The sequence below is a fragment of the Cherax quadricarinatus genome, chromosome 1, assembly GCF_038502225.1.
Source record: "Cherax quadricarinatus isolate ZL_2023a chromosome 1, ASM3850222v1, whole genome shotgun sequence".
Taxonomy (NCBI): Eukaryota; Metazoa; Arthropoda; class Malacostraca; order Decapoda; family Parastacidae; genus Cherax; species Cherax quadricarinatus.
The window spans coordinates 40859287-40886537 of record NC_091292.1 but is presented as its reverse complement, the minus strand read 5'-3'; the positions used below and the strand labels follow the sequence as shown (position 1 = coordinate 40886537).

At 47.3% G+C, this 27251-nt stretch overlaps 1 protein-coding gene across 1 annotated transcript in view; it reads right to left on the bottom strand.

Annotated features, from left to right (window-relative positions):
- Positions 1–9775: 9775 nt before the first annotated feature.
- LOC138852809 (monocarboxylate transporter 12-like) overlaps positions 9776–27251 on the bottom strand; it is a 142168-nt gene continuing 124692 nt past the window's right edge. The window contains exon 5 of the mRNA XM_070085755.1: positions 9776–10275. Within this exon, the coding sequence (XP_069941856.1) occupies positions 10142–10275 (134 nt within the window). The 3' untranslated portion in view covers positions 9776–10141. The remainder of the gene's footprint in view (positions 10276–27251) is intronic.

The following is a 27251-nucleotide window of genomic DNA, read 5'->3' as shown; positions in this document are numbered from 1 at the left end:
ATAACTTAGAACTAATGGATGGTATCATAATGGATATTACATAATGGGTGTTAACGTAATGAGTTTTAACGTAATGAGTTTCATTGTAATGCATTACAAACTATAAGAACAAATCATTATACAATATGGATGGAATTGATCGATCGATCTGTATTCATGCACTCTACGGATTCTGAGGAAGAATAATTATATACAAAGAAGTGTTTAACAGAAAGGCAGACTCGGTGCACTCAAATCTAGACTGTTAATTCTCAGAATACGGAGGGAACGTGAACACGAAAATTTCTGACAAACTGATCAGCTAATAACAAAACACACAGTTGACAATTTCATTCATCTCGGACATCTAATTATACAGACTATGTACATTTAAACCCAATTCTGCGAGGGTGAGGTTTACATATGCAGAATGGTTATCATCTCTGGGAGGATCGAATTCCTCTGCAATGGCTAACACATGCCCTGACTGAGAGAGATCTGAAGGAGTATCTACACAAGATACAACTACAATCACTAGTGACTGTGGAATTACTAATTCGTCTGCTAGGAGTACTTAACTCGACTATTCGATACAGTAATTCTAGGCTCAATACAAAGTCACTAATGGGTGCTGGTGGCTTCACAGTAAGAATAAGATCTTCCTGGAGCAGGAATCGAATCACACCAGAACACAAGGGATCGGTTCTTTGGGCAGTTTTGACATCCTCGACAGTAAATGGAGGATCTGCAGTAACTACACTAACGTGTCGCGATAAAGCATCTGCGACTACATTCGACTTGCCAGGTAAATTTTCAAAAGTGGGATTGAACTCTTGGATAGTCAAGGTCCATCTGGCTAACCTTCCAGTAGGCTGTTTGTTCTGGAATAAAGGTAACAGTTCTTCCTTACTGGAGGAAAGAACAAACTCGGTGGAATGGATGACTCCCCCCGGTTGAAAAAATTAACGCTATAACAGGCAATATGAGCAAGGGAGAACGAATCTACTATCTCAAACTGCAAGCACAGGAGAAAAGAAATGAACATGGTGAACAATGCTGATATTCAATCTGAGTCGCACACAGTGACACGAGGTATCAGCTATAAAGAAACTACACTTACAAACTTTAACATATGAAAGTTACTCGAGAAATAACTTCTTACAATGCACTGATTACTATCAACTAGGATGGGATCACAATCTGAAACACAAGGGACAACAACAACACTCAAGTGAGCACACTAGCCACAGAAACGTCTTTCTGCAACGGCTTGTGGCATCAGCAAGAGATGGCATAACTCGTTGCAAGTAAAGTTCTTCTCAAAGCGTCCCCTGGGAAGGAACGAGTACTTGAACAAGTCGCCATCGCAAGGATAGTAGTCTCAGCACTATCCTGCGTGCACGATGTTGTGGCTGGAGTCCAGACAGGAGTGACAGTATTACTAGTGCCTGACCACTCGGCTACGTTAATAAGTAATTCACGGATCTATAGGAACTTAATCTGAACTTCACATTTCGCAGCACTTTAACAAACCTCAAATACAAGCTGTGAGAACAAACACATTGCTCAAGGGCTAGGTATTGTCTTTCAGTCGGTAAGGAAATGTTGGTACTGTAGACTGATTCATATTGACTTTGACTGGCATGATACACTAAGTGAACGTTCAAAAGTGACTGGGACATCTCAGTGAACTTACTGAAGGACATAAGTCAAGAAAAATGGAGAGAATGACACAATAAGCTTAAACGGAAGAAAATGCTTAACTATTCTGCATAAGTAATTAAAAATTGACAAGTTACACCGTAAGCAAAGAACTCACACAAGAAAAAAAATATGCAACTTAACAAACACTGAAAATCAAGAGAACTTGTACTTTGCTCAAATCTAATTTGCTCAACTTTTACTTTAAATTGAATAAATGGCACAGTGAGTTGTCTTTACTTTCAATGCAACAAGGAAATACACAATAAAATGATAAAATGGACTCAATAAACTTGTGCAAAAATTAAAACAAACACACAATTCACTGAAATAAAAAAAATAAAATGACACAGAATAAAATACTATGCACAGAACAGAGCATAAGAAACTGCACTGTAATAAACTGTAGCAATATATCAAATAATTGCTAATCAAAAAAGTATTGCACAACACTGCATAAAATTTTCTGCAAGAAAAACTTTAATAGCAACACAATATTTGCACAAGAATTATTGCAAAATGAGTCAATGTGCAATAATAAAAATTATAACACACAAGAAAAGAAATATATCAAGGAATGAACACTTTAACTCTTAATTGCACTTAAACAACACTTAACAAGCAAAAGAACAATTTACTTTAAAAGGAGAACTAAAAAATTGCACTAAGAGTGAATTTGTTCAATAAAACATTAAAAATAATAGGTGCAAAAAATACATAACAAAACAGAGGGTTGAACACTTACAGTTATGCAGAACACAACACATCAATATAAACACATTACTAGAATTTTCTTGCAATGAAACTTGAAGTGTTAAAAATTTAGTAAAAATTTATTTCTTGCTTGGTCTTTAAAAATGGCACTATTGTCTGTGGAAATAAGACAAATTAGACACTGGCTAAATGGAAAGAATATGAACACAAGAATGTTCAACACACAGGGAACAAAACAAAAATACACAAATGCTGGGAAGAAAAAAAATAACAGACAACACTTGAGTTGTGATGCAGAATATGAGGTGAAAAATTACTGAAATACTTCACTGGAATACTGAGAACTCTAGGTGATTCTGAAGTTTAAACACAAGTTCTATATTGCTCACATGTTGCACACACAACAAAGGAAACACTAAGTACTTACTTCAAGTGTATAAAAAGATACACAACACAACAGATATAAAATAATGCACGAAAATTAACACTGAATTAAGGAGATTAAAAGAAATTTATGCAATCAGTACATGATAAACACTGAGTCTGATCAAGAGTCACTGAATGTCACTAAGAGAAAAAAAAATCACTGGGAACACAAAAGAAATGTCTCAACACTCGCAAATGTCTCTAAAAAAAAATATTATCGCTGTAACAACTTGAAGAATGAGATTGATGGATTGTTTATATCGTCTTGCTGCTGTCCTCTGCACAGATGATCGTAGAACTGCGCTTAAATCGGCGAAGACAACACACAGGAGGCTTTTAAAGATGGCGCGACACACTCTAGCTCTTGACCCCCTATGTGGTCCTTAAAATATGGTGCTACAACCCTTAGCAGTGCACCAAAACACTGATGAGGTAGGTGAGTTTGTAATGGCCGACTGTAGTTGGGTTTGTGGGTTAATGGCTGAGCGAGGCGTCTGAGACCGGCAATGATGCAACACACGTGATCGTGAGTGGCTGGGCTTATGGGTTGAACGTCGTAAGCCTCACTGAGAACACCCACACTGCCGCGAAGATAATTCTAAGCCGGCTGGCTTAAAATAAACCCACGAAATACTACAACACCACAAGGATGACAAGGAGCACTCAGAATGCTTGGAGCTTGAATCACAAGCGATGAAGACTATTCACGTGGCTTGCTTGAGTACTGGGGTAAGACACCTGGGTTAGTTGCTAGCTGGCTTATCTTAACCCTTCACACAGAATGGCTTGATAACTTCACACGATGAGCACAGCAGGGGTGGAAGCTGGCTTTTCAGGCAAAATAATTGGATGGAGTAGACTAGGCTGGACTGGACTCGGTTGTTCTGACTCCCCCACCACAGACTGGAAACTGGCTTATTTTGCAAACTCGGGTCAACCCCTCGTGAGTGATGCAAAAAGCAGGAAACACTAATACAAAGAGACTGACCAGTGAATAATGTAGAAGCTGGTAGAGTAGCTGGCTTGAGGTAGCTGACTTGAGGTAGCTGGCTTGGTGAATCTCGGTAGTCGGTAGGCCTACTGGTGACACGAAATGGCCGTCTTGCTGGTCGAAATTTTATCTCCAGAAATCGCTGTAATCGTCAGAATTACAGGCCCTCTGCTGGCACCATTTATCGTAAAGGGTTCTTAATGGAGATATCGTAAGGTTAAGGTAGACACACTTGTAGGATGGTAGCTATATTGTCAGACTGAGATGAGGAGTAGAGCCCAGTGCCTTGCCTGTCTACGCCTGGATGGTCTGCCACCGAGTGAGAGCGGGACAGAGGGATGAGCCTCCTCTTGTGCATCCCGTGACGTCACACAAAGCACAGGCCTACAAGGGGTCTCGTATCTAAAGCATATGGATGATGCTACTGCTATTCTATATAATACTGGGAATACAGGGATCAGCAACTATGCTGACAATATGGCAAGATGAGCATTGCTATTTAAGCCAAGATCGCAAGTTCTGCCTATTCGGCACGACATATATATATATATATATATATATATATATATATATATATATATATATATATGCAGATCCAACAAGGTGATAAAAGCACTATGGTAGAAGATAAACATTTATTAAGACCATGTTTACCTTTGAGATCTAGCGTTTGCAAGTCTATATACAATATATGGTAAGCATATAAATATTTAATGGGGGAGAGAAGATGTTTACTCCAGAACTGCGCTGTGTGTGCTGGCTAGTGAGTGAGACGGGGTCCCGCAAGCTGGGTACTTCCTAGATTCCAAGGGATGACGTCTGTGGTATGTGAGTCAGGAGTTCCACCAACTGGGTACTTCCCAGGTTCCAAGTGATAATGTAGGTGGTATGGATGAGAGCCGACTGCAGGCATTTTCGTGTTTCCATCTCTTTCTCTGATAATTCTGCCCCACCTGGGCCGGTCCGTGTGGAGTGGAACCATGTTACCATATGGTTAATGGTGTCATCAGAGTTGCTGGTGCAGCAAGCATCTTCACATACGAGTGTGCACATATAAGTTGCCTTATTATTCACATATAGTTCAGATATACCAAACAAGAAGTACACACCTGCGTTCTTCTCGTGAGATGACTTTGGCGGTAATATAACTGTTTAAGTAACCTGGATGTGGAGCAGAGCAAAGAGTGTTTACTTATAGTTTGTAAGGATCGCTCCTCCTTATCGATAGGGCACACTGCCAGCACTGACAGCACTGCCAGCACTGCCAGCACTACCAGCACTACCAGCAATACCAGCACTGCCAGCACTGACAGCACTGCCAGCACTGCCAGCACTACCAGCACTACCAGCACTACCAGCACTGCCAGCACTGACAGCACTGCCAGCACTGACAGCACTGCCAGCACTACCAGCACTACCAGCACTACCAGCACTGCCAGCACTGACAGCACTGCCAGCACTGCCAGCACTACCAGCACTGCCAGCACTACCAGCACTACCAGCACTGCCAGCACTACCAGCACTACCAGCACTACCAGCACTGCCAGTACTACAAGCACTGCCAGCACTGCCAGCACTAGCAGCACTGCCAGCACTGCCAGCACTACCAGCACTGCCAGCACTACCAGCACTACCAGCACTGCCAGCACTAGCAGCACTGCCAGCACTACCAGCACTACCAGCACTGCCAGCACTGCCAGCACTACCAGCACTGCCAGCACTGCCAGCACTACAAGCACTGCCAGCACTGCCAGCACTACCAGTACTGCCAGCACTGCCAGCACTACCAGCACTGCCAGCACTACCAGCACTACCAGCACTGCCAGCACTACCAGCACTACCAGCACTGCCAGCGCTGCCAGCACTACCAGCACTGCCATCACTGCCAGCACTACCAGCACTGCCAGCACTGCCAGCACTACCAGCACTGCCAGCACTACCAGCACTGCCAGCGCTACCAGCACTACCAGCACTGTCAGCACTGCCAGCACTGCCAGCACTACCAGAACTGCCAGCACTGCCAGCACTTCCAGCACTGCCAGCACTGCCAGCACTGCCAGCACTACCAGCACTGCCAGCACCGCCAGCACTATCAGCACTGCCAGCACTACCAGCACTACCAGCACTGCCAGCACTGCCAGTACTACAAGCACTGCCAGCACTGCCAGCACTAGCAGCACTGCCAGCACTGCCAGCACTACCAGCACTGCCAGCAATACCAGCACTACCAGCACTGCCAGCACTACCAGCACTACCAGCACTGCCAGCACTGCCAGTACTACAAGCACTGCCAGCACTGCCAGCACTAACAGCACTGCCAGCACTGCCAGCACTACCAGCACTGCCAGCACTACCAGCACTACCAGCACTGCCAGCACTAGCAGCACTGCCAGCACTACCAGCACTACCAGCACTGCCAGCACTGCCAGCACTACCAGCACTGCCAGCACTGCCAGCACTACAAGCACTGCCAGCACTGCCAGCACTACCAGTACTGCCAGCACTGCCAGCACTACCAGCACTGCCAGCACTACCAGCACTACCAGCACTGCCAGCACTACCAGCACTACCAGCACTGCCAGCGCTGCCAGCACTACCAGCACTGCCATCACTGCCAGCACTACCAGCACTGCCAGCACTGCCAGCACTACCAGCACTGCCAGCACTACCAGCACTGCCAGCGCTACCAGCACTACCAGCACTGTCAGCACTGCCAGCACTGCCAGCACTACCAGCACTGCCAGCACTACCAGCACTACCAGCACTGCCAGCACTACCAGCACTACCAGCACTGCCAGCACTGCCAGTACTACAAGCACTGCCAGCACTGCCAGCACTAGCAGCACTGCCAGCACTGCCAGCACTACCAGCACTGCCAGCACTACCAGCACTACCAGCACTGCCAGCACTACCAGCACTGCCAGCACTACCAGCACTACCAGCACTGCCAGCACTGCCAGCACTACCAGCACTGCCAGCACTGCCAGCACTACAAGCACTGCCAGCACTGCCAGCACTACCAGTACTGCCAGCACTGCCAGCACTACCAGCACTGCCAGCACTACCAGCACTACCAGCACTGCCAGCACTACCAGCACTACCAGCACTGCCAGCGCTGCCAGCACTACCAGCACTGCCATCACTGCCAGCACTACCAGCACTGCCAGCACTGCCAGCACTACCAGCACTGCCAGCACTACCAGCACTGCCAGCGCTACCAGCACTACCAGCACTGTCAGCACTGCCAGCACTGCCAGCACTACCAGAACTGCCAGCACTGCCAGCACTTCCAGCACTGCCAGCACTGCCAGCACTGCCAGCACTACCAGCACTGCCAGCACCGCCAGCACTACCAGCACTGCCAGCACTACCAGCACTACAAGCACTGCCAGCACTGCCAGCACTACCAGCACTACCAGCACTGCCAGCACTTCCAGCACTACCAGCACTGCCAGCACTGCCAGCATTTCCAGCACTGCCAGCATTGCCAGCACTTCCAGCACTGCCAGTACTGCCAGCACTACCAGCACTGCCAGCACTGCTAGCACTACCAGCACTGCCAGCACTACCAGCACTGCCAGCACTGCCAGCACTGCCAGCACTGCCAGCACTAACAGCACTAACAGCACTACCAGCACTGGCAGCACTGCCAGCACTGCCAGTACTGCCAGCACTACTAGCACTGCCAGCACTTCCAGCACTGCCAGCACTGCCAGCACTGCAAGCACTACCAGCACTGCCAGCACTACCAGCACTACCAACACTGCCAGCACTACCAGCACTACAAGCACTGCCAGCACTGCCAGCACTACCAGCACTGCCAGCACTACCAGTACTACCAGCACTGCCAGCACTGCCAGCAATATCAGCACTGCCAGCACTGCCAGCACTGCCAGTACTGCCAGCACTACCAGCACTGCCAGCACTTCCAGCCCTGCCAGCACTGCCAGCACTGCCAGCACTACCAGCACTACAAGCACTGCCAGCACTGCCAGCACTACCAGCAATGCCAGCACTACCAGTACTACCAGCACTGCCAGCACTACCAGCACTGCCAGCACTGCCAGCACTGCCAGTACTGCCAGCGCTATCAGCACTGCCAGCACTGCCAGCACTACCAGCACTGCCAGCACTGCCAGCACTACCAGCACTACCAGCACTGCCAGCACTGCCAGCACTACAAGCACTGCCAGCACTGCCAGCACTGCCAGCACTACCAGCACTGCCAGAACTGCCAGCACGGCCAGCACTGCCAGCACTATCAGCCCTACCAGCACTGCCAGCTCTGCCAGCACTGCCTGCACTGCCAGCATTTCCAGCACTGCCAGCACTGCCAGCACTGCCAGCACTGTCAGTACTACCAGCACTGCCAGCACTGCCAGCACTACCAGCACTGACAGCACTGCCAGCACTGCCAGCATTTCCAGCACTGCCAGCATTGCCAGCACTTCCAGCACTGCCAGTACTGCCAGCACTACCAGCACTGCCAGCACTACCAGCACTGCCAGCACTGCCAGCACTGCCAGCACTACCAGCACTGCCAGCACTAACAGCACTGCCAGCACTGCCAGCACTACCAGCACTACCAGCACTACCAGTACTGCCAGCACTGCCAGCAATACCAGCACTGCCAGCACTGCCAGCACTGCCAGTACTGCCAGCACTACCAGCACTGCCAGCACTTCCAGCCCTGCCAGCACTGTCAGCACTGCCAGCACTACCAGCACTACCAGCACTGCCAGCACTGCCAGCACTACCAGCACTGCCAGCACTACCAGTACTACCAGCACTGCCAGCACTACCAGCACTGCCAGCACTGCCGGCACTGCCAGCATTTCCAGCACTGCCAGCATTGCTGGCACTTCCAGCACTGCCAGTACTGCCAGCACTACCAGCACTGCCAGCACTACCAGCACTGCCAGCACTGCCAGCACTGCCAGCACTACCAGCACTGCCAGCACTAACAGCACTGCCAGCACTGCCAGCACTACCAGCACTACCAGCACTACCAGTACTGCCAGCACTGCCAGCAATACCAGCACTGCCAGCACTGCCAGCACTGCCAGTACTGCCAGCACTACCAGCCCTGCCAGCACTTCCAGCCCTGCCAGCACTGCCAGCACTACCAGCACTACCAGCACTGCCAGTACTGCCAGCACTACCAGCACTGCCAGCACTTCCAGCCCTGCCAGCACTGCCAGCACTGCCAGCACTACCAGCACTACCAGCACTGCCAGCACTGCCAGCACTTCCAGCACTGCCAGCACTACCAGTACTACCAGCACTGCCAGCACTACCAGCACTGCCAGCACTGACAGCACTGCCAGTACTGCCAGCACTACCAGCACTGCAAAGTACTGCCAGCACTGCAAAGCACTGCCAGCACTGCCAGCACTGCCAGCACTGCCAGCACTACCAGCACTACCAGCACTGCCAGCATTTCCAACACTGCCAGCACTGCCAGCACTGCCAGCACTGCCAGCACTGCCAGTACTGCCAGCACTACCAGCACTGCCAGCACTTCCAGCACTTCCAGCACTGCCAGCACTTCCAGCACTGCCAGCACTGCCAGCACTGCCAGTACTGCCAGCACTACCAGCACTGCCAGCACTTCCAGCACTTCCAGCACTGCCAGCACTTCCAGCATTTCCAGCACTGCCAGCACTGCCAGCACTACCAGCACTGCCAGCACTACCAGCACTGCCAGCACTGCCAGCACTGCCAGCACTACCAGCACTGCCAGCACTGCCAGCACTACCAGCACTGCCAGCACTGCCAGCACTACCAGCACTGCCAGCACCACCAGCACTACCAGCACTGCCAGCACTACCAGCACTGCCAGCACTGCCAGCACTTCCAGCACTACCAGCACTGCCAGCACTACCAGCACTGCCAGCACTGCCAGCACTTCCAGCACTACCAGCACTGCCAGCACTACCAGCACTGCCAGCACTAGGATCTTAAGATCCTAGTACTTGTATCAATAATATTTCCTGTACATGCAGTATATTTTAAATGGTTTATATTCTTCCTGGTCCTGCGGCTGTTTGTTTACAATAAGCTGTCAAAGTTATTGTTCTTATGTCCTGTGTCGACCTTTGTTTGTACACTGTAAGAGTACAAATTCCTCATGGCATTAATGCTCTTGGTGGAAATCTATAACTTATATAAAAAAATTTATTTACTAAAAAGTTTCTTATTTGATTTGTTTGCAAATATAAATGTGATATATTTTTTAAACGCATTTTTAGATAAGATTTTTAAAACATTATTAGACTAACAGGATTTCTATATTCACTAAAAAAAATTGTCGTAATTATATATTAGTAATTAGATATTGGATCTCGAGCGGTCATAGCGGACGGCAGCCGGCATGAAGATCCAGAGAATGAAGGTGATAGTGGGCAGCCCTGCCAGCGCCCACATACTGACTGCGTAGCTGCCACTCACGTCCCGGATCATTCCTGCAGAGAAAAATATCAATAGTTGATACTGAGATCTTGTACCTTAGTTCATAATATTTACTGCAGAAAATTAAATAAAAATATGCACGATTAAATCTATAAAAATATTAAATGAGAACGAAAACAAACACAGACACGCACACACACACACACAGTCAGTCAGCAGACGTGGGTCACAAGGCTCCGAGAACTTTAGTGGTTTTTAAGTCGTGCAGTAACTGCTAGCAGTAATAAGTGGTAGTGACAACGTCAGTGAACAATCCTACGAGTGATAACCAGAGTTATTGGTTAAAAAAAGTCGAGAGGAAGCCTGAAATCTTTAATATTTCAAAGTGTCAAACCGTTAGTGGCTAGTAGGCTTCTGTTGCTACACAGATTCAAATATACAAAGATTCAAGTGAGTGTGGAAGCGGGTGTTCAAGAATTTCGAGAGATTGGATAAGAAGTGAAATGTGGGGCACCATACAGTGAGAGTGAAAAAGTTAATAAGCAAAGGTAGAAAGGAAAAATATAATATATAACAAGGGAAGGTGGCAGTAGGCCTGCTGAAACAGTGACGTCACAACAGTTGTGTGACATTATACATATAAAGTGTAACACCGAATGTGAAGTGTATTCCAATATAAGTGAAGTGTATTCTATCATAAGTGACATTGAGGGACGTGGGATGCATGAGCATATACGGTTATAAAGATCACGGGTGAAGAATTTTCAAAATAGTGATAGAAGGCGTGTGTACGACGACTACGTCATCAGCATCTGGCAACTTGTCATCGCATCACTGCCAGCTTAAGTATCACTCACCTGTTGGGGTTGTTTTGGGGGTTCTGAATCCTGCCTTGCATCACTGTTAGATACTGGTCACTCACTCCTGCAAGCTATTACCAGAATTAGAGCAGAAATAGCATAGATAAGGTGAAGATAGTGTTGACTAGCGAGGAGCAGCCTAGGGAGGGGAAGCCTAGTGAGGGTGACGTCAGACACTCCTAGAAGCTCAGACAAGCTAAACACACACACACACACACACACACACACACACAAACACACACACACACACACACACACACACACACACACCCATATACAGGATTTCACACCTTCCTGTGAAGTGATCCTCTAACCCTTCCTTCCCCCCCCCCCGCCTCTCTCCCTCTCCTCTCCTCTCTCTTCCTCTCTCTCTCTCTCTCTCTCTCTCTCTCTCTCTCTCTCTCTCTCTCTCTCTCTCTCTCTCTCTCTCTCTCTTTCTCTCTTTCTCTCTCCCCTTTCTCTCATCCTTTCTTCCTCTCTCTCTTCCTCTCTTCCTCTCTCTCTTCCTCTCACTCTCTCTCTTCATCTCTCTTCCTCTCTCTCCCTCTCCCTCCCTTTCCCTCTCTCTCTCCCCCTCTCTCTCTTCCTCTCTTCCTCTCTCTCTTCCTCTCACTCTCTCTCTTCCTCTCTCTTCCTCTCTCTCCCTCTCCCTCCCTTTCCCTCTCTCTCTCCCCCTCTATCTCTTCCTCTATTTCTCTCTCTCTTCCTATTCTCTCTCTCTCCCTCTCTTCCCTTGTCACTCCCCCCTCTCTCTTACCTTTTCCCTCTCTCTCTCACTTTCTCCCCCTTTTCCCCTCCTTCTACCCTCCCCTTCTCTCTCTTTCTCCCTCTCTCTCACTCTCTCCCCCTTTTTCTTTTTCACTTTCTCTTTTACTAAAAAAAAAAAAAAAAAAAAAAAGTGGTTGGGACTCGCAGGAATCAGGGATCAGATGACAATGGTACTGGTAGGGAGGAATGGATGGAGGAGCAGTGGAAAAGGATAGAGCAAGAATGGGAGAGAAAATTAGGAGAGCTTTCTGAAAAAATGGAGAAAGAGCTCTCTGTGAAATGGGAAAGGAGGTTGGAGAAGGAGACGAAGAATTGGGAGGCACAACTCGAAACTGCAGTAGCCAGGGTAAAGGTCCTAGAATTTGAGGTAAACAGGCTGAAGCAAGTCTCAGGGGTAGTGACCAGAGAAGACACACCATACGAAGCTGAGAGGCTGAACAGGAAGGAAGGAGATATGAAATATGCTAAGGTCCTATCAGCCTGCAAAGAAGGGCCAGGGAGTGGAAGGGAAGAGCAGATGGGTGCAGATGGAGAGGGAGATAAGTCGAATGCTGAGGCACAACCATGCTACCAAGAGCCACTGGAAAAATCAAGGGAGAAAATGGCCACATACAGACAGGAACCAGAGTCACAGAGGGAGAGGCAATGGGAGGAGGAAAGGGCAAAATCAGTGTTTATCCATGGGCTTCGGGAGAGAGAGGAAAGGACACACACTGAAAGACGGCAGGAAGAAAGAAAGGAGATTGAGAAAATCATCACGGAAATAGGGGGAGAAGACATGGACGAGATTGTAAATTTTCAGAGAATAGGGGGGTACTTGAAGGGGAGAAACCGACCGATCAAGCTGATTCTCAGGACAGAAACAGTGCAGAGCAGGATCCTCCAAGAAAAACCACGGTTGAGAAGCTCGGAAGAGTACAAGAAGGTGTTCCTAGACAGAGACAGAACACAAAAAGAGAGACAGCAGCTGAGGGAGAGGTCAAAAAAGCGAAAGGAGCTAGGAAAGGAGACAAGGATGGAACCAGCAGAGGTCAGTCAGAGCAGAACAGAGCAGCAAGAGCAAGCACACACACAACTATCCTCAGAACCCCACAACCTATCACACCATCCCAACACACAATACAATCCATACCCACAGCTTCCACCCAACCCCCAACCATAGAATCCCACAGTATGCTACCAGGTCTCCCACCCCCACAGGCCCCCCAAACCACAGTGTTGGAAAGGAAACTGAAGGTATGGTACACAAACGCTGATGGAATAACAAACAAGTGGGAGGAGTGGCACGAAAGAGTCAAAGAGGCATCACCAGACATCATAGCAATCACAGAAACCAAGCTTACAGGTATGATAACAGATGCCATCTTTCCAACGGGATACCAGATCCTGAGGAAAGACAGAAGGAACAGTGGGGGGGAGGAGTGGCATTGCTGATCAAACACCGATGGAATTTTGATGAGCTGGAGAGAGGAGACAGCGGAGAAGAAAGTGATTGCATAGCGGGAACGCTTCACTCTGGAGGTCCCAAGGTGATAATTGCAGTGATGTATAACCCACCACAGAACAGCAGGAGGCCAAGGCAAAAGTATGATGAGAGCAATAGAGCGATGGTTGACACACTGGCTGCAGTGGCCAGAAGAGCTCATACATGCAGGGCAAACCTCCTGATCATGGGCGACTTTAACCACAAGGAGATCGAATGGGAGAACTTGGAGCCACATGGGGGCCAAGATACATGGAGGGCTAAGATGATGGAGGTGGTACTGGAAAACTTCATGTACCAACACGTAAGGGACACTACAAGAGAGAGAGGAGAGGATGAACCAGCAAGACTGGACTTAGTATTCACCTTGAGTAGTGCAGATATTGAGGACATCACATATGAAAGACCCCTTGGGGCCAGCGATCATGTGGTTTTGAGCTTCGAATACACAGTAGAGTTACAAGTGGAGGGGGAAGCAGGAAGGCCAGGACGAATGAAACCAAACTACAGGAAAGGGGACTACACAGGAATGAGGAACTTCCTGAATGAGGTTCAGTGGGACAGAACTGGCAGGGAAACCAGTTAATGAGATGATGGAATATGTAGTCACAATGTGCAAGGAGGCTGAGGAGAGGTTTGTACCCAAGGGTAACAGGAATAATGAAAAAGCCAGGATGAGCCCATGGTTCACTCAAAGATGCAAGGAGGCAAAAACCAAGTGTGCTAGGGAATGGAAGAAATATAGAAGGCAAAGGACCCAGGAGAATAAGGAGAGCAGTCGTAGAGCCAGAAACGAATATGCACAGATAAGAAGGGAGGCCCAACGTCAATATGAAAACGACATAGCAGCAAAAGCCAGATCTGACCCGAAGCTGTTATACAGCCACATCAGGAAGAAAACAACCGTCAAAGACCAGGTAATCAGGCTAAGGAAGGAAGGAGGAGAGACAACAAGAAATGACAGTGAAGTATGTGAGGAACTCAACAAGAGATTCAAAGAAGTGTTCACAGAGGAGACAGAAGGGGCTCCAGAAAGACGGAGAGGTGGGGTACACCACCATGTGCTGGACACAGTACACACAACCGAGGAAGAAGTGAAGAGGCTTCTGAGTGAGCTAGATACCTCAAAGGCAATGGGGCCAGATAACATCTCTCCATGGGTCCAGAGAGAGGGAGCAGAGGCGCTATGTGTACCCCTAACAACAATATTCAATACATCTATCGAAACAGGGAGATTGCCTGAGGCATGGAAGACAGCAAATGTGGTACCAATCTTTAAAAAAGGAGACAGACATGAAGCACTAAACTACAGACCAGTGTCACTGACATGTATAGCATGCAAAATCATGGAAAAGATTGTCAGGAGTAGAATGGTGGAACATCTAGAAAGGAATGATCTCATCACCAGCAGACAACATGGTTTCAGAGACGGGAAATCCTGTGTCACAAACCTACTGGAGTTCTATGACATGGTGACAGCAGTAAGAGAAGAGAGAGAGGGGTGGGTGGATTGCATTTTCTTAGACTGCAAGAAGGCGTTTGACACAGTACCACACAAGAGATTAGTGCAAAAACTGGAGGACCAAGCAGGAATAACAGGGAAGACACTGCAATGGATCAGGGAATACTTGTCAGGAAGACAGCAGCGAGTAATGGTACGAGGCGAGGTGTCAGAGTGGGCACCTGTGACCAGTGGGGTCCCACAGGGGTCAGTCCTAGGACCAGTGCTGTTTCTGGTATTTGTGAACGACATGACGGAAGGAATAAACTCCGAGGTGTCACAGTTTGCAGATGACGTGAAGTTGATGAGAAGAGTTCATTCGATCGAAGACCAGGCAGAAATACAAAGGGATCTGGACAGGCTGCAGACCTGGTCCAGCAACTGGCTCCTGGAGTTCAATCCCACCAAGTGCAAAGTCATGAGGATTGGGGAAGGGCAAAGAAGACTGCAGATGGAGTACAGTCTAGGGGGTCAGAGACTACAAACATCACTCAAGGAAAAAGATCTTGGGGTGAGTATAACACCAGGCACATCTCCTGAAGCGCACATCAACCAAATAACTGCTGCAGCATATGGGCGCCTGGCAAACCTCAGAACAGCATTCCGACATCTTAATAAGGAATCGTTCAGGACCCTGTACACCGTGTACGTTAGGCCCATATTGGAGTATGCGGCACCAGTTTGGAACCCACACCTAGCCAAGCATGTAAAGAAACTAGAGAAAGTGCAAAGGTTTGCAACAAGACTAGTCCCAGAGCTAAGAGGTATGTCCTATGAGGAGAGGTTAAGGGAAATCAACCTGACGACACTGGAGGACAGGAGAGATAGGGGGGACATGATAACGACTTACAAAATACTGAGAGGAATTGACAAGGTGGACAAAGACAGGATGTTCCAGAGACTGGACACAGTAACAAGGGGACACAGTTGGAAGTTGAAGACACAGATGAATCAAAGGGATGTTAGGAAGTATTTCTTCAGCCACAGAGTAGTCAGGAAGTGGAATAGTTTGGGAAGCGATGTAGTGGAGTCAGGATCCATACATAGCTTTAAGCAGAGGTACGATAAAGCTCATGGTTCAGGGAGAGTGACCTAGTAGCGACCAGTGAAGAGGCGGGGCCAGGAGCTTGGACTCGACCCCTGCAACCTCAACTAGGTGAGTACAACTAGGTGAGTACACACACACACACACACACACACACACACACACACACACACACACACACACACACACACATATAAGTGTTTTTGAGGGTTACCCAAGTGTTCTGCAAGGTTGCAGTGTGTCAGGGTAGTGAACAATCCTAGAAGCGATTTACAATCTACCTGAGCCACATAAGTGTGGGGAGAGCCACAATTTTGTAAGTGATCTAGAAAGTAAAACGTGGTGGCGCAGTCGGAGCGGGCAGGCTAGTGTGGGTGGCAAGGTGACGTTGTCACGTGTCACCCAAGAAAGATAATAAAGTGAAACAATCGTGTGACTAGTCAGAGAAATACAGTAAATAGGGTACATTATTAACGAGAAGAAATTGAGGTGGATCTACGCCAGGAGGTCACATCGAGCTGGACAACCTGCAGGCTGCTACAGCTGCATTGCAAGCACTGTATCTCACCTATGAGTGGTTGTGTGGGTGTGGGGTTCCAGGTTCCAATTAACCACCAAGCTGATTCCGAATGGTCTCTCATAGCACGATAAAGAATAGGCACTCAAGTATTCAATAAGGAACAGCAATTGGTAATCCATTGAACAAGGCAAGTAACTTACTATAAGCTAGGTGGCAGGACAAACATTTAAGGGCAACATTGTAAGTAGGTGCAGGTCAAGTCCCAGGAGGGTGGGGGCCAGGTCACAAGAGGTTGTGGTCACAAGAGACCACTGAGAGTTCATATTACACTCCAACGCACAATCACCTACTTTTCAGACACATAATAAGCCCACTCATAATTCCACACATAATTACACACACACACCCAAACACACACACACAGACACACAGACACACACACACACACACACACACACACACACACACACACACACACACACACACACACACACACACACACGATCAGTGAAGAGGCGGGGCCAGGAGCTCGGACTCGACCCCCGCAACCTCAACTAGGTGAGTACAACTAGGTGAGTACACACACACTCACACACACTCGCACACACACACACACAATCAGCGAAGAGGCGGGGCCAGGAGCTATGAATCGACCCCTGCAACCACAAATAGGTGAGTACAAATAGGTGAGTACATATCCAGACTCACACATACACTCCCCTCTCCCCACTCACATCTCACTCCTTCCCCTGATCCCACCCCTCCCTCTTTCACCCTCCCCCTCCCCACCTCTCCCTCTTCCCCCTCTCCCTCTCCCACTCACCCACTTGCTTCTCCCTTCTTCCCACTCCCCATATTCCCCCCTAAATCACCCTCCCCACTCCTCCCCCACATAGCCACAGTTCCTCCTCTACCTTCCCCCCACACTCTGACATACACACTACTAACCTAACACACAGAATTACATAGGTTTCCCACTCTGAGGCAATCAGGATAAAACAAAAATGGGTTGCCAGAGAGCAGGAAGAAAACCAAGGAACAGGAGGAGGAAGCTGCAAAGGAAGATTGGGCAGCAGAGCTCATAAAAAGGGAACATTAATGGGAAAAGAAACTAGAAGAACTTAGCATGAGAATGAAAGAGAGGATAGATATGGAAAGCAGGAAGTGGTAGGTGCATGTCAAAGCAGCAGAGGCTAGGATACAGAGTTTAGAAGAGGAACTGAAAAATCTCAAACAGCCTAAAGAACTAAAGAACATTTTGGGATTGACATCAGAGACTGCTACCTCAGTCACAAATAAGGGGAAAGGAGCAAACCTGCATGTAGAAGCTCTATCAGAGGAGACTGTAGTAAATGAAAGAGCCAAGCAATATGTGGAGGCCCTAACAGACCACAGCAGAGCCCAGGGAAAGCCGAGAAGGAAAAATGACAGGCCACTGAGCCCAAGTACATTAGCTAGTGAAACTGAAGAAAGGAAACCTGCAATGGAGGAAATCAAATTGAATGAGGGGATACACAAGGATATGCAGTGGGAGAATGAAAGGGTGAGGTCAGTCTTTGTGTATGGGCTCCAGGAAGTTGAAGAGGAAACATATGAAGCAAGAAAACAAGAGGAAAAAAAAGCAATTGAAAGCATCATAAAAGCAATAGGAGAAGACGACATGACCCAGATGAAAAATTTTCGGGGAATAGGGGGGTTTGTTAAAAAAAGAACCCGTCCAGTGAAAGTGACCTTCAAGGCAGAATCGACTCTGAACAGGATCCTGCAGGAGAAAGCACGATTAAGGGACATGCCGGCATACAGGAAGGTGTATCTTGACCGCGACAGAACACAAGAAGAAAGGCAAAAACTGAGAGAGATGGTACAAAGGCGAAAGGAGGAAAGAGAGGGAATGGAGAAGACAGACAGCAGCTCCCAGACCCAGGAAGAAGATCAAATACAGCCTCCCTCACAACTTCCTATAGAAGCCTCCCAACCAGGTCAACCCCAGTGCAACCAAACACTCTAAATCAAAACACCAATGCCACATCCAATGCCCCCACCCACTGCATTACAAACTCCATCCCCACAGCAACCACCCATAGTTCCTTATCAGGTCTCCCTCTTCCCCAACCCCAATATATCTCCCAGACTACAGTCTTAGAAAAGAAGTTGAAGGTGTGATATACAAATGCAGATGGAATAACAAATAAGTATGAGGAGTGGCATGAAAGAATCAAGGAGACATCCCCAGACATAATAGCACTCACAGAAATAAAACTTACCAGAATAATAACAGATTCAATCTTTCCATCCAGATATCAAATCCTCAGGAAAGACAGAGGGAGGAGAGAGGGAGGAAGAGTTGCACTGCTCATTAAAAACCAGTTGGGGTTTGAGAAAATGGAAGGAATGGATGGCACAGGCGAAAAGGACTACTTAGTAGGAACAATTCAGTCTGAGGGACATAAGGTGATAATTGCAGTAATGTACAACCCACCACAGAACTGCAGGAGGCCAAGAGAAGAATACGATGAGAGCAACAGAGCAATGGTCGACACACTAGCCGAGGTAGCCAGGAGAGCACATATGGGAGGAGCAAAGTTACTAGTTATGGGTGATTTCAATCACAAGGAGATTGACTGGGAAAACCTGGAGCCCCATGGGGGTCCCGAAACATGGAGAGCCAAGATGATGGATGTGGTACTGGAAAACCTCATGCATCAACATGTTAGAAACACTACCAGAGAGAGAGGAGAGGATGAACCAGCAAGACTGGACCTTGTATTCACCTTGAGTAGTTCGGACATCGAGGATATCATGTATGAAAGGCCCCTGGGAGCTAGTGATCATGTGGTTCCGTGCTTCGACTACATAGTTGAGCTCCAAGTGGAGAGAGTAGCAGGAATAGGTTGGGAAAAACCAAACTACAAAAGGGGGAACTACTCAGGCATGAGGAACTTCCTTCAAGACATTCAGTGGGAGAGGGAATTGACAGGAAAACCAGTACAAGAAATGATGGACTATGTGGCAACAAAATGCAAGGAGGCAGAGGAGAGGTTTGTTCCCAAGGGAAACAGAAATAATGGGAAGAACGGAACGAGTCCTTGGTTCACCCAAAGGTGTAGGAAGGCAAAAACTAGGTGTACTAGAGAATGGAAAAGGTACAGAAGACAGAGAAGTCAGGAAAATAAAGAGATTAGCCAAAGAGCCAGAAACGAATATGCAGAGATAAGAAGGGAAGCTCAGCGACAATTTGAAAATGACATAGCATCGAAAGTCAAGACTGACCCGAAGCTGTTGTACAGCCACATCAGGAGGAAAACAACAGTCAAAGACCAGGTAATCAGACTGAGGAAGGGTGATGGGGAGTTCACAAGAAATGATCGAGAGGTATGTCAGGAGCTCAACACTAGATTTAAAGAAGTATTTACAGTGGAAACCAGTAAGACTCCAGGTAATCAGAACAGGGGGGTACACCAACAAGTGCTGGATGAGGTACATATAACCAAGGAGGAGGTGAAGAAGCTGCTATGCGAACTTGACACCTCAAAGGCAGTGGGACCAGACAACATCTCTCCATGGGCCCTTAAAGAGGGAGCAGAGATACTGTGTGTGCCATTAACAAAGATCTTCAACACATCATTTGAAACTGGGCAACTCCCTGAGGTATGGAAGATGGCAAATGTAGTCCCAATTTTTAAAAAAAGAGACAGACATGAGCCACTAAACTGCAGACCTGTATCACTAACGTGTATAGTATGCAAAGTCATGGAGAAGATCATCAGGAGGAGAGTGGTGGAGCATCTGGAAAGAAACAAGTGTATAATTGACAACTAGCATGGTTTCAGGGAAGGAAAATCCTGTGTCACAAACCTACTAGAGTTTTATGACAAGGTGACAGAAGTAAGACAAGAGAGAGAGGGGTGGATCGACTGCATTTTTTTGGACTGCAAGAAGGCCTTCGACACAGTTCCTCACAAGAGGTTACCGCAAAAGCTAGAGGATCAGGCACACATAACAGGAAAGGCACTGCAATGGATCAGAGAATGCCTTACAGGGAGGCAATAACGAGTCACGGTACGTGACGAAGTGTCAGAGTGGGCGCCTGTGACAGGCGGGGTTCCACAGGGGTCAGTCGTAGGGCCTGTGCTGTTCTTGGTATATGTGAACGACATAACGGAAGGGATAGACTCAGAAGTGTCCTTGTTTGCAGATTATGTGAAGTTAATGAGAAGAATCAAATCGGATAAGGATCAGGCAGGACTACAAAGAGACCTGGACAGGCTACAAGCCTGGTCCAGCAACTGGCTCCTTGAGTTTAACCCTGCCAAATGCAAAGTCATGAAGATTGGGGAAGGGTAAAGAAGACTGCAGACACAATATAGTTTAGATGGCCAAAGACTGCAAACCTCACTCAAGGAAAAAGATCTGGGGGTGAGTATAACACCGAGCATATCTCCTGAGGCGCACATCAATCAGATAACTGCTGCAGCATACGGGCACCTGGCAAACCTACGGATAGCGTTCCGATACCTCAGTAAGGATTCGTTCAAGTCTCTGTATACCATTTACGTCAGGCCCATACTGGAGTATGCAGCACCAGTTTGGAATCCACACCTAGTCAAGCACGTCAAGAAATTAGACTAGTCCCAGAGCTACGGGGATTGTCCTACGAAGAAAGGTTGAGGGAAATCGGCCTGAAGACACTGGAGGACAGGAGGGTCAGTGGAGACATGATAACGACATATAAAATACTGCGCGGAATAGACAAGGTGGACAAAGACGGGATGTTCCAGAGAAGGGACACAGAAACAAGGGGTCACAATTGGAAGTTGAAGACTCAGATGAATCAAAGGGATTTTAGGAAGTATTTCTTCAGTCATAGAGTTGTCAGGCCGTGGAATAGCCTAGAAAGTGATGTAGTGGAGGCGGGAACCATACAAAGTTTTAAGGCGAGGTATGATCAAGCTCATGGGGCAGGGAGAGAGAGGACCTAGTAGCAATCAGCGTAGAGGCGGGGCCAGGAGCTATGAATCGACCCCTGCAACCACAAATAGGTAAGTACAAATAGGTGAGCACACACACACACACACACACACACACACACAAAACTACAAAGAGCTTGGGCAGCCTGGACACGTGGTCCAGCAACTGGCTTCTCGAATTCAACCCTGCCAAATACAGTCATGAAAATTGGGGAAGGGCAAAGAAGACTGCAGACAGAGTATAGGCTAGATGGACAAAGACTGCAAACCTCACACAAGGAGAAAGATCTTAGGGTGACCATAACACCGAGCATGTCTCCGGAGGCACACATCACCCAGATAACTGCTGAAGCATATGGGCGCCAGACAAACCTGAGAATAGCGTTCCGATACCTTAGTAAGGAATCGTTCAAGGCATTGTACACTGTGTACGTCAGGGCCATACTGGAGTATACAGCACCAGTTTGAAACCCACACCTGGTCAAGCACATCAAGAAATTAGAGAATGTACAAAGCTTTGCAACAAGGCTAGTTCCGGAGCTCCAAGGAATGTCCTACGAAGAAAGTTTGAGGAAAATTGGACTGACGGCACTGGAGGACAGGAGGGTCAGGGGTGACATGATAACGACATACAAAATACTGCGTGGAATAGCTAAGGTGATCAGAGACAGGATGTTCCAGAGAGGAGACACAGAAACAAGGGGTCACAATTGGAAGCTGAAGACTCAGACGAGTCACAGGGATGTTAGGAAGTATTTCTTCAGTCATAGAGCCGTCAGGAAGTGTAAAAGCCTAGTAAGTGATGTAGTGGAGGCAGGAACCATACATAACTTTAAGACGAGGTATGACAAAGCTCAGGAAGCAGAGAGAGAAAGGACCTAGTATCGAGCAGTGAAGAGACGAGACCAGGAGCTGAGTCTCGACCCTGCAACCACAGTTAGGTGAGTACAATTAGGTGAGTACACACACACACACTCATGGGATGTTAGGAAGTATTTCTTCAGCCACAGAGTAGTCAGGAAGTGGAATAGTTTGGGAAGCGATGTAGTGGAGGCAGGATTCATTCATAGCTTTAAGAAGAGGTATGATAATGCTAATGGTGCAGGGAGAGTGACCCAGTAGCGGCCAGTGAAGAGCCGGGGCCAGGAGCTATGAATCGACCCCTGCAACCAAAACTAGGTGAGTACACACAAAAAAAAAACACAGATGTTGACAACTGACGTCACCTGATCGGCACATTTTGACGGGGTTATATTACCCGAGCCAAGATCCCAGGTAAGTTAAAACAACGACACTCTTGACTACTGGATCTGACGTGACTATCAACGCTGACGTCTTACACCCAAAAAGTTTCAAGAACTAGTGTTGTTAATGACAAGATTGGCCTCATTCCACTTCATGAGGTGATCATGGGAATTTCGGTGTACGACGCAAGTGTTGTGGATTATGCCTGCTACATTATATTTAATACTCTGTGGAAAAATATAAATGCAGTGTAAGGCGATCCTTTACTGACAACGTTTCGCTCACTCAGTGGGCTTATTGCGTTACAAATTGAATTATTTTTGAGTTGATAAATCCCAGTGTGTGAGCGACACGTCAGTAAAGATTCGCATTATACTCTCTTTTTGGCTACTTTTCCATCGTGACGGTATTTAATATCAATTATCTTCTATAAAACCTGGCTCAATATTACTCTATAGTTAATCCTCATAAAGTGTCACGTCCGCTACATGGAAAGACTTAAACACTTCATTATGAAGCTATGGTAAGCGGGTATCTTCCTCGCAAAATCCTGGATGGACGTAGAGTGTGAGTGATCGCTTCTTGGTGTGTAAATAATGTAGTCGTTGACAAAATGAGAGGACAATTTAAGAGGCACGTAAGTTCCACAGTCATCTAATAACATCTTCATTTTTCCACTTTCACTATAATCTACATTGTCGATCCTCTTCAAGGGGGCTCCTTGGCGTGGTGAAGAGGCTTTTGTTCTGAGGAATTAGACCTGTTCGTCTCCTTCCTCAGACCGAACCTAATTACCCCCCAATCCCCCCACCCTTATCCCATCCTCCCTTTTTCTTTTCCTCCTCCTCCTCCTCCCCACCCCTCCCTATTACCCTTCCTCTTTTTTTTCCCCCACAGGCACACTAGTTCCTGGGTAGGGGAAAGGGTACTGGGGTCCATCCCATTCCGTTGAGGTTCTCGGCGGTGGTGTAGTTTGCCGTGGAATCTGGATCACCTAGGGATGTCCCAATCCCTCTCTGGTCTCCCAGGGAGTGGCTCTGGGTATCTTTCGGGAGACGGGTGTATCTCTGGAGGCTGCCTTTCGGATTCCGGGGGTGGTGGCCGAAGGAGGTATGCTTTGTGGTGGATATCCGGCCACCCTCTCTTTTGTCCACCGAGGTAGCTCGGCAGATGTGAGGTTGCTATCCCGGATTGCTGATTTAATGGCATGATGGGTTGGGTATGGCACTGGTTCCATGCTGCATCTGCACTACTTGCGGTGCTGAGGTCCTCTTGGGCGCAGAGGGAGATTTCTGGCCCTCTCATTCCTCCCAGGAACTATCCCTCCCCAGTCCCCCCTTTTTTTTATTATTTTTTTATTTTTATTTTCTTTTCTTCTTTCTTTTTTTCTTAAAAACAAAAAGAAAGAAGCAACCTAACCATGGAAGCCCTAGTCCATGAACCTGCTATCCCCGGGCACCTTCTGGATATCGCACCCCGTTCTGACCCTGCCTCGTCTTTGGAACACTCTTTGGACACTCCTAATGCCTCTGTGCCTCTTGCTGGTGCTGTTTCCTCACCCGCTTCAGGTACTGAGGTCTCAACTGATTCCTTCGATTTATCTGACCTCCGCTCTCCTTTGACTATGCTTCCGGCCTCTCCCTCTATGGTGCGGCAATTTTTGAATCACCGGCCCATTCCACGTTGGACCAACTCTGGTCCCACTCCTAAACGCCAACGACAATTACCTGCTGATGATACTTCTCCACCTTCTCGTTCTTCTCAGAAAAGATCGACATGGCCTGCACTCCCTTTCCACGCTCAGTTTCAGAATGCACAATGGACTAAATTCTTCACTTTACGACCGACTTCCTCTATTGCCTATCTTTCCAACCATAGTATTGGCAAGGCACTCCTACACCATGTTGGTAAAGACATTTCTTTTCATGCTCTTAAGAGTGGTACGCACATCATCACTGTACAGAATGCTACCCAAGCTCATGATCTTTCGCTTCTTTCCCATATCGATACTGTTCCTGTCACCATTGAAAAACATCATTCCCTCAATTCTTGAAGTGGTACCGTCATTCTGCCCCATACCATAGCTCAACAAAATTTCCAGACATGTGGCAATGACATTCTTGAACAGCTGGAACTTCAAGATCTCCCAGTCCTCAAGGTAGACACTTATGCACTTCCTGCCCATGGGCAGAGACGATACCCTAGCAATGTGGCTAGTTTAACTTTTGACAGCCGTGAACTCCCATCCTCAGTTTATGTAGCAGGACATCTGCTACAAGTTCGAAAGGTGATTCCTACACTGCAACAGTGTAGAAATTGCTGGCGATTTGGCCATCCAGCGAAATATTGCAGATCTATAGCCGAATGCTCAGTCTGTGGTGCCGATGACCATTCTAATACGTCTTGCAATCGACCTCCCTTTTGCCTTAATTGTCATGAGGCTCACACTTCATACTCTCGCCGTTGCCAAGTCTACTTAAATGAGTGGGAAATCCGTTACCTCAAAGAGGCAGAAGGTCTCCCTTATGCCATGGCAGTTTCTCATCTCCACCTCCAAGGAAGACTACCTCGTGTTTCTTATTCCCCCACTTTTGGGGTCCCATCTTCTGCAGCCTCCTCTGTTGTTACCTCTCCCATAGTCACTCCTGTATCTAATTCTTTTGCTGTCCTGGGCTCGGACGTCCCTACTTCAACGCCTCAGTCTGTTCTCGCTTCTTCGTGTTCTCCCTCACAAGCCTCGGTATCGACGAGATCTCATACGACACCTCCTCCCAATCGTCCCTCTACTTCTCATACGTCAAAAGTTGTGATGAATGGTTTGAAAAACCATTCATCACAACTGTCAGACACTGCAGCATCATGGGATCTTGTTACAAAGAATTCTTCAACACTTGTTCAACCTTTGGACGAAGACCTACTTCGACTAGTGGATGGTACCACTATGACGCCGCCTCCGCCTGCTTCACCTCACCTCACTACAGTATATAAGCCACGTCTGCGGCCCTATGCTGTACATTCTACAAGATTGATGGACTGAACACATCGACTCCAGGCTGAGGGACTGATTACCTCATACTCCTCCTCTCCTTACGCCTTACTCTTTGTATTGGACTGATGAAGCCACTGTGTGGCGAAACGTTTCCTGAATAAAGATTCCCATATGCTGCATAAGTGTCTCAATCTTCAACTTGTCGGTTTTTCAAACCATTCATCACAATTACAAACAATACATGGACACAGAGGGTATATAAAGGCTCAGAGTGAGGTGGAATACTAGTGAGATACCATTTCGATGTTCACTAGTGGTAGTAGTAGTAGTAGTGACAAAAGTAATACAATATGGTAGAGCAATTAATTCGTACATGAGTAAAAGGATATAAAAGCTATTACTTGGGTAACATAAAAATAGGTTGGACAAATATAGATTGGGAAAAGGCAGCTTGTTTCAGTGTTCACTCTCTGTAATGTGCTTACTGGCAGGGTTTACTGTTTTCAAGAGGATTCTTGCTAAGACTTCGGAGATGGTGAAGCTGCCGTTGTTTTGTTTAATTGTATTCGAAACAGCAATCAGTGCTGATTCGAGGCACTTGCGTCTGCGGAAATTAGTTTCTTTGATCACTAATTGGGCGTCTCTGAATTTCATGAGGTGATTGGTGGAATTTCGGTGTTGTACACAGGCGTTGTTCAAGTTATCGTTCCTACATGCGTAAATGTGTTCATTGAGGCGGGTGTCGAGGTTTCTTGCTGTTTCACCTACGTAAATCTTGTCACAGCCTCCACAGGGTATAGTGTAAACTCCTGCATTGACTGGTTCGTGGTGCTTGGATTTTGTCCTGGTTAGATCCTTTATTGAAGTGCTAGAAGCGATGGCGACTCTGGTGTTAGCTTGTGAAAGTACTTTTGAGACGTTCAGTGCAACCTGGCTGTTGGGAAGAATTATAACTTTGTTGGGAGTGGTGTTGATGCGTGTATAATTAATGATCTGAAGAGCTCTTTTCTTGCAGTCTTTGATGAAAAAAGAAGGAAAATGTAACTCAGTGAATGTTTGGTGAATGTATGTACATTCCTCGTCAAGAAACTCAGGACTACAAATTCGGTATGTTCTTAGGAAAAACCCGATGATGATGCCTCTTTTGGTCTTGGTATCTTGACTGGAATAGAAGTGTGTGAGATCATTTTTATTGGTGGGTTTCCGATAAACTTGAAATCTTAGGTTGTTGTCTACATATGCAAACCTAACTATCAACTCAATCTAGTTACCAGGAACCATAGACACAGTGACATCAACTTCCAGAAGGGTTATATACAGGGCCTTCTCACTGCAGCTTTATGTGAACCTTCTTCTAATCTTCCTAGACGATACATCACTGCCCTTAAGAACCTCGCCAACGACCCCAACATTATCGTCACCACCGCCGACAAAGGAGGTGGAGTCGTCATACTCAACACCAGTGACTACAACACTAAAATGATGGACCTTTTGAATGATCAATCTACATACGAACCCATCAGCACTTGACGCACACCAAAGATTTTCTATACAAAACCAGATAAATACTCAAACGCACTAGAGAAGGGAAGAAACTTCTGTACTTGTTACCAAGCAACCCTGAACCAGCACACATGTATGGTTTACCCAA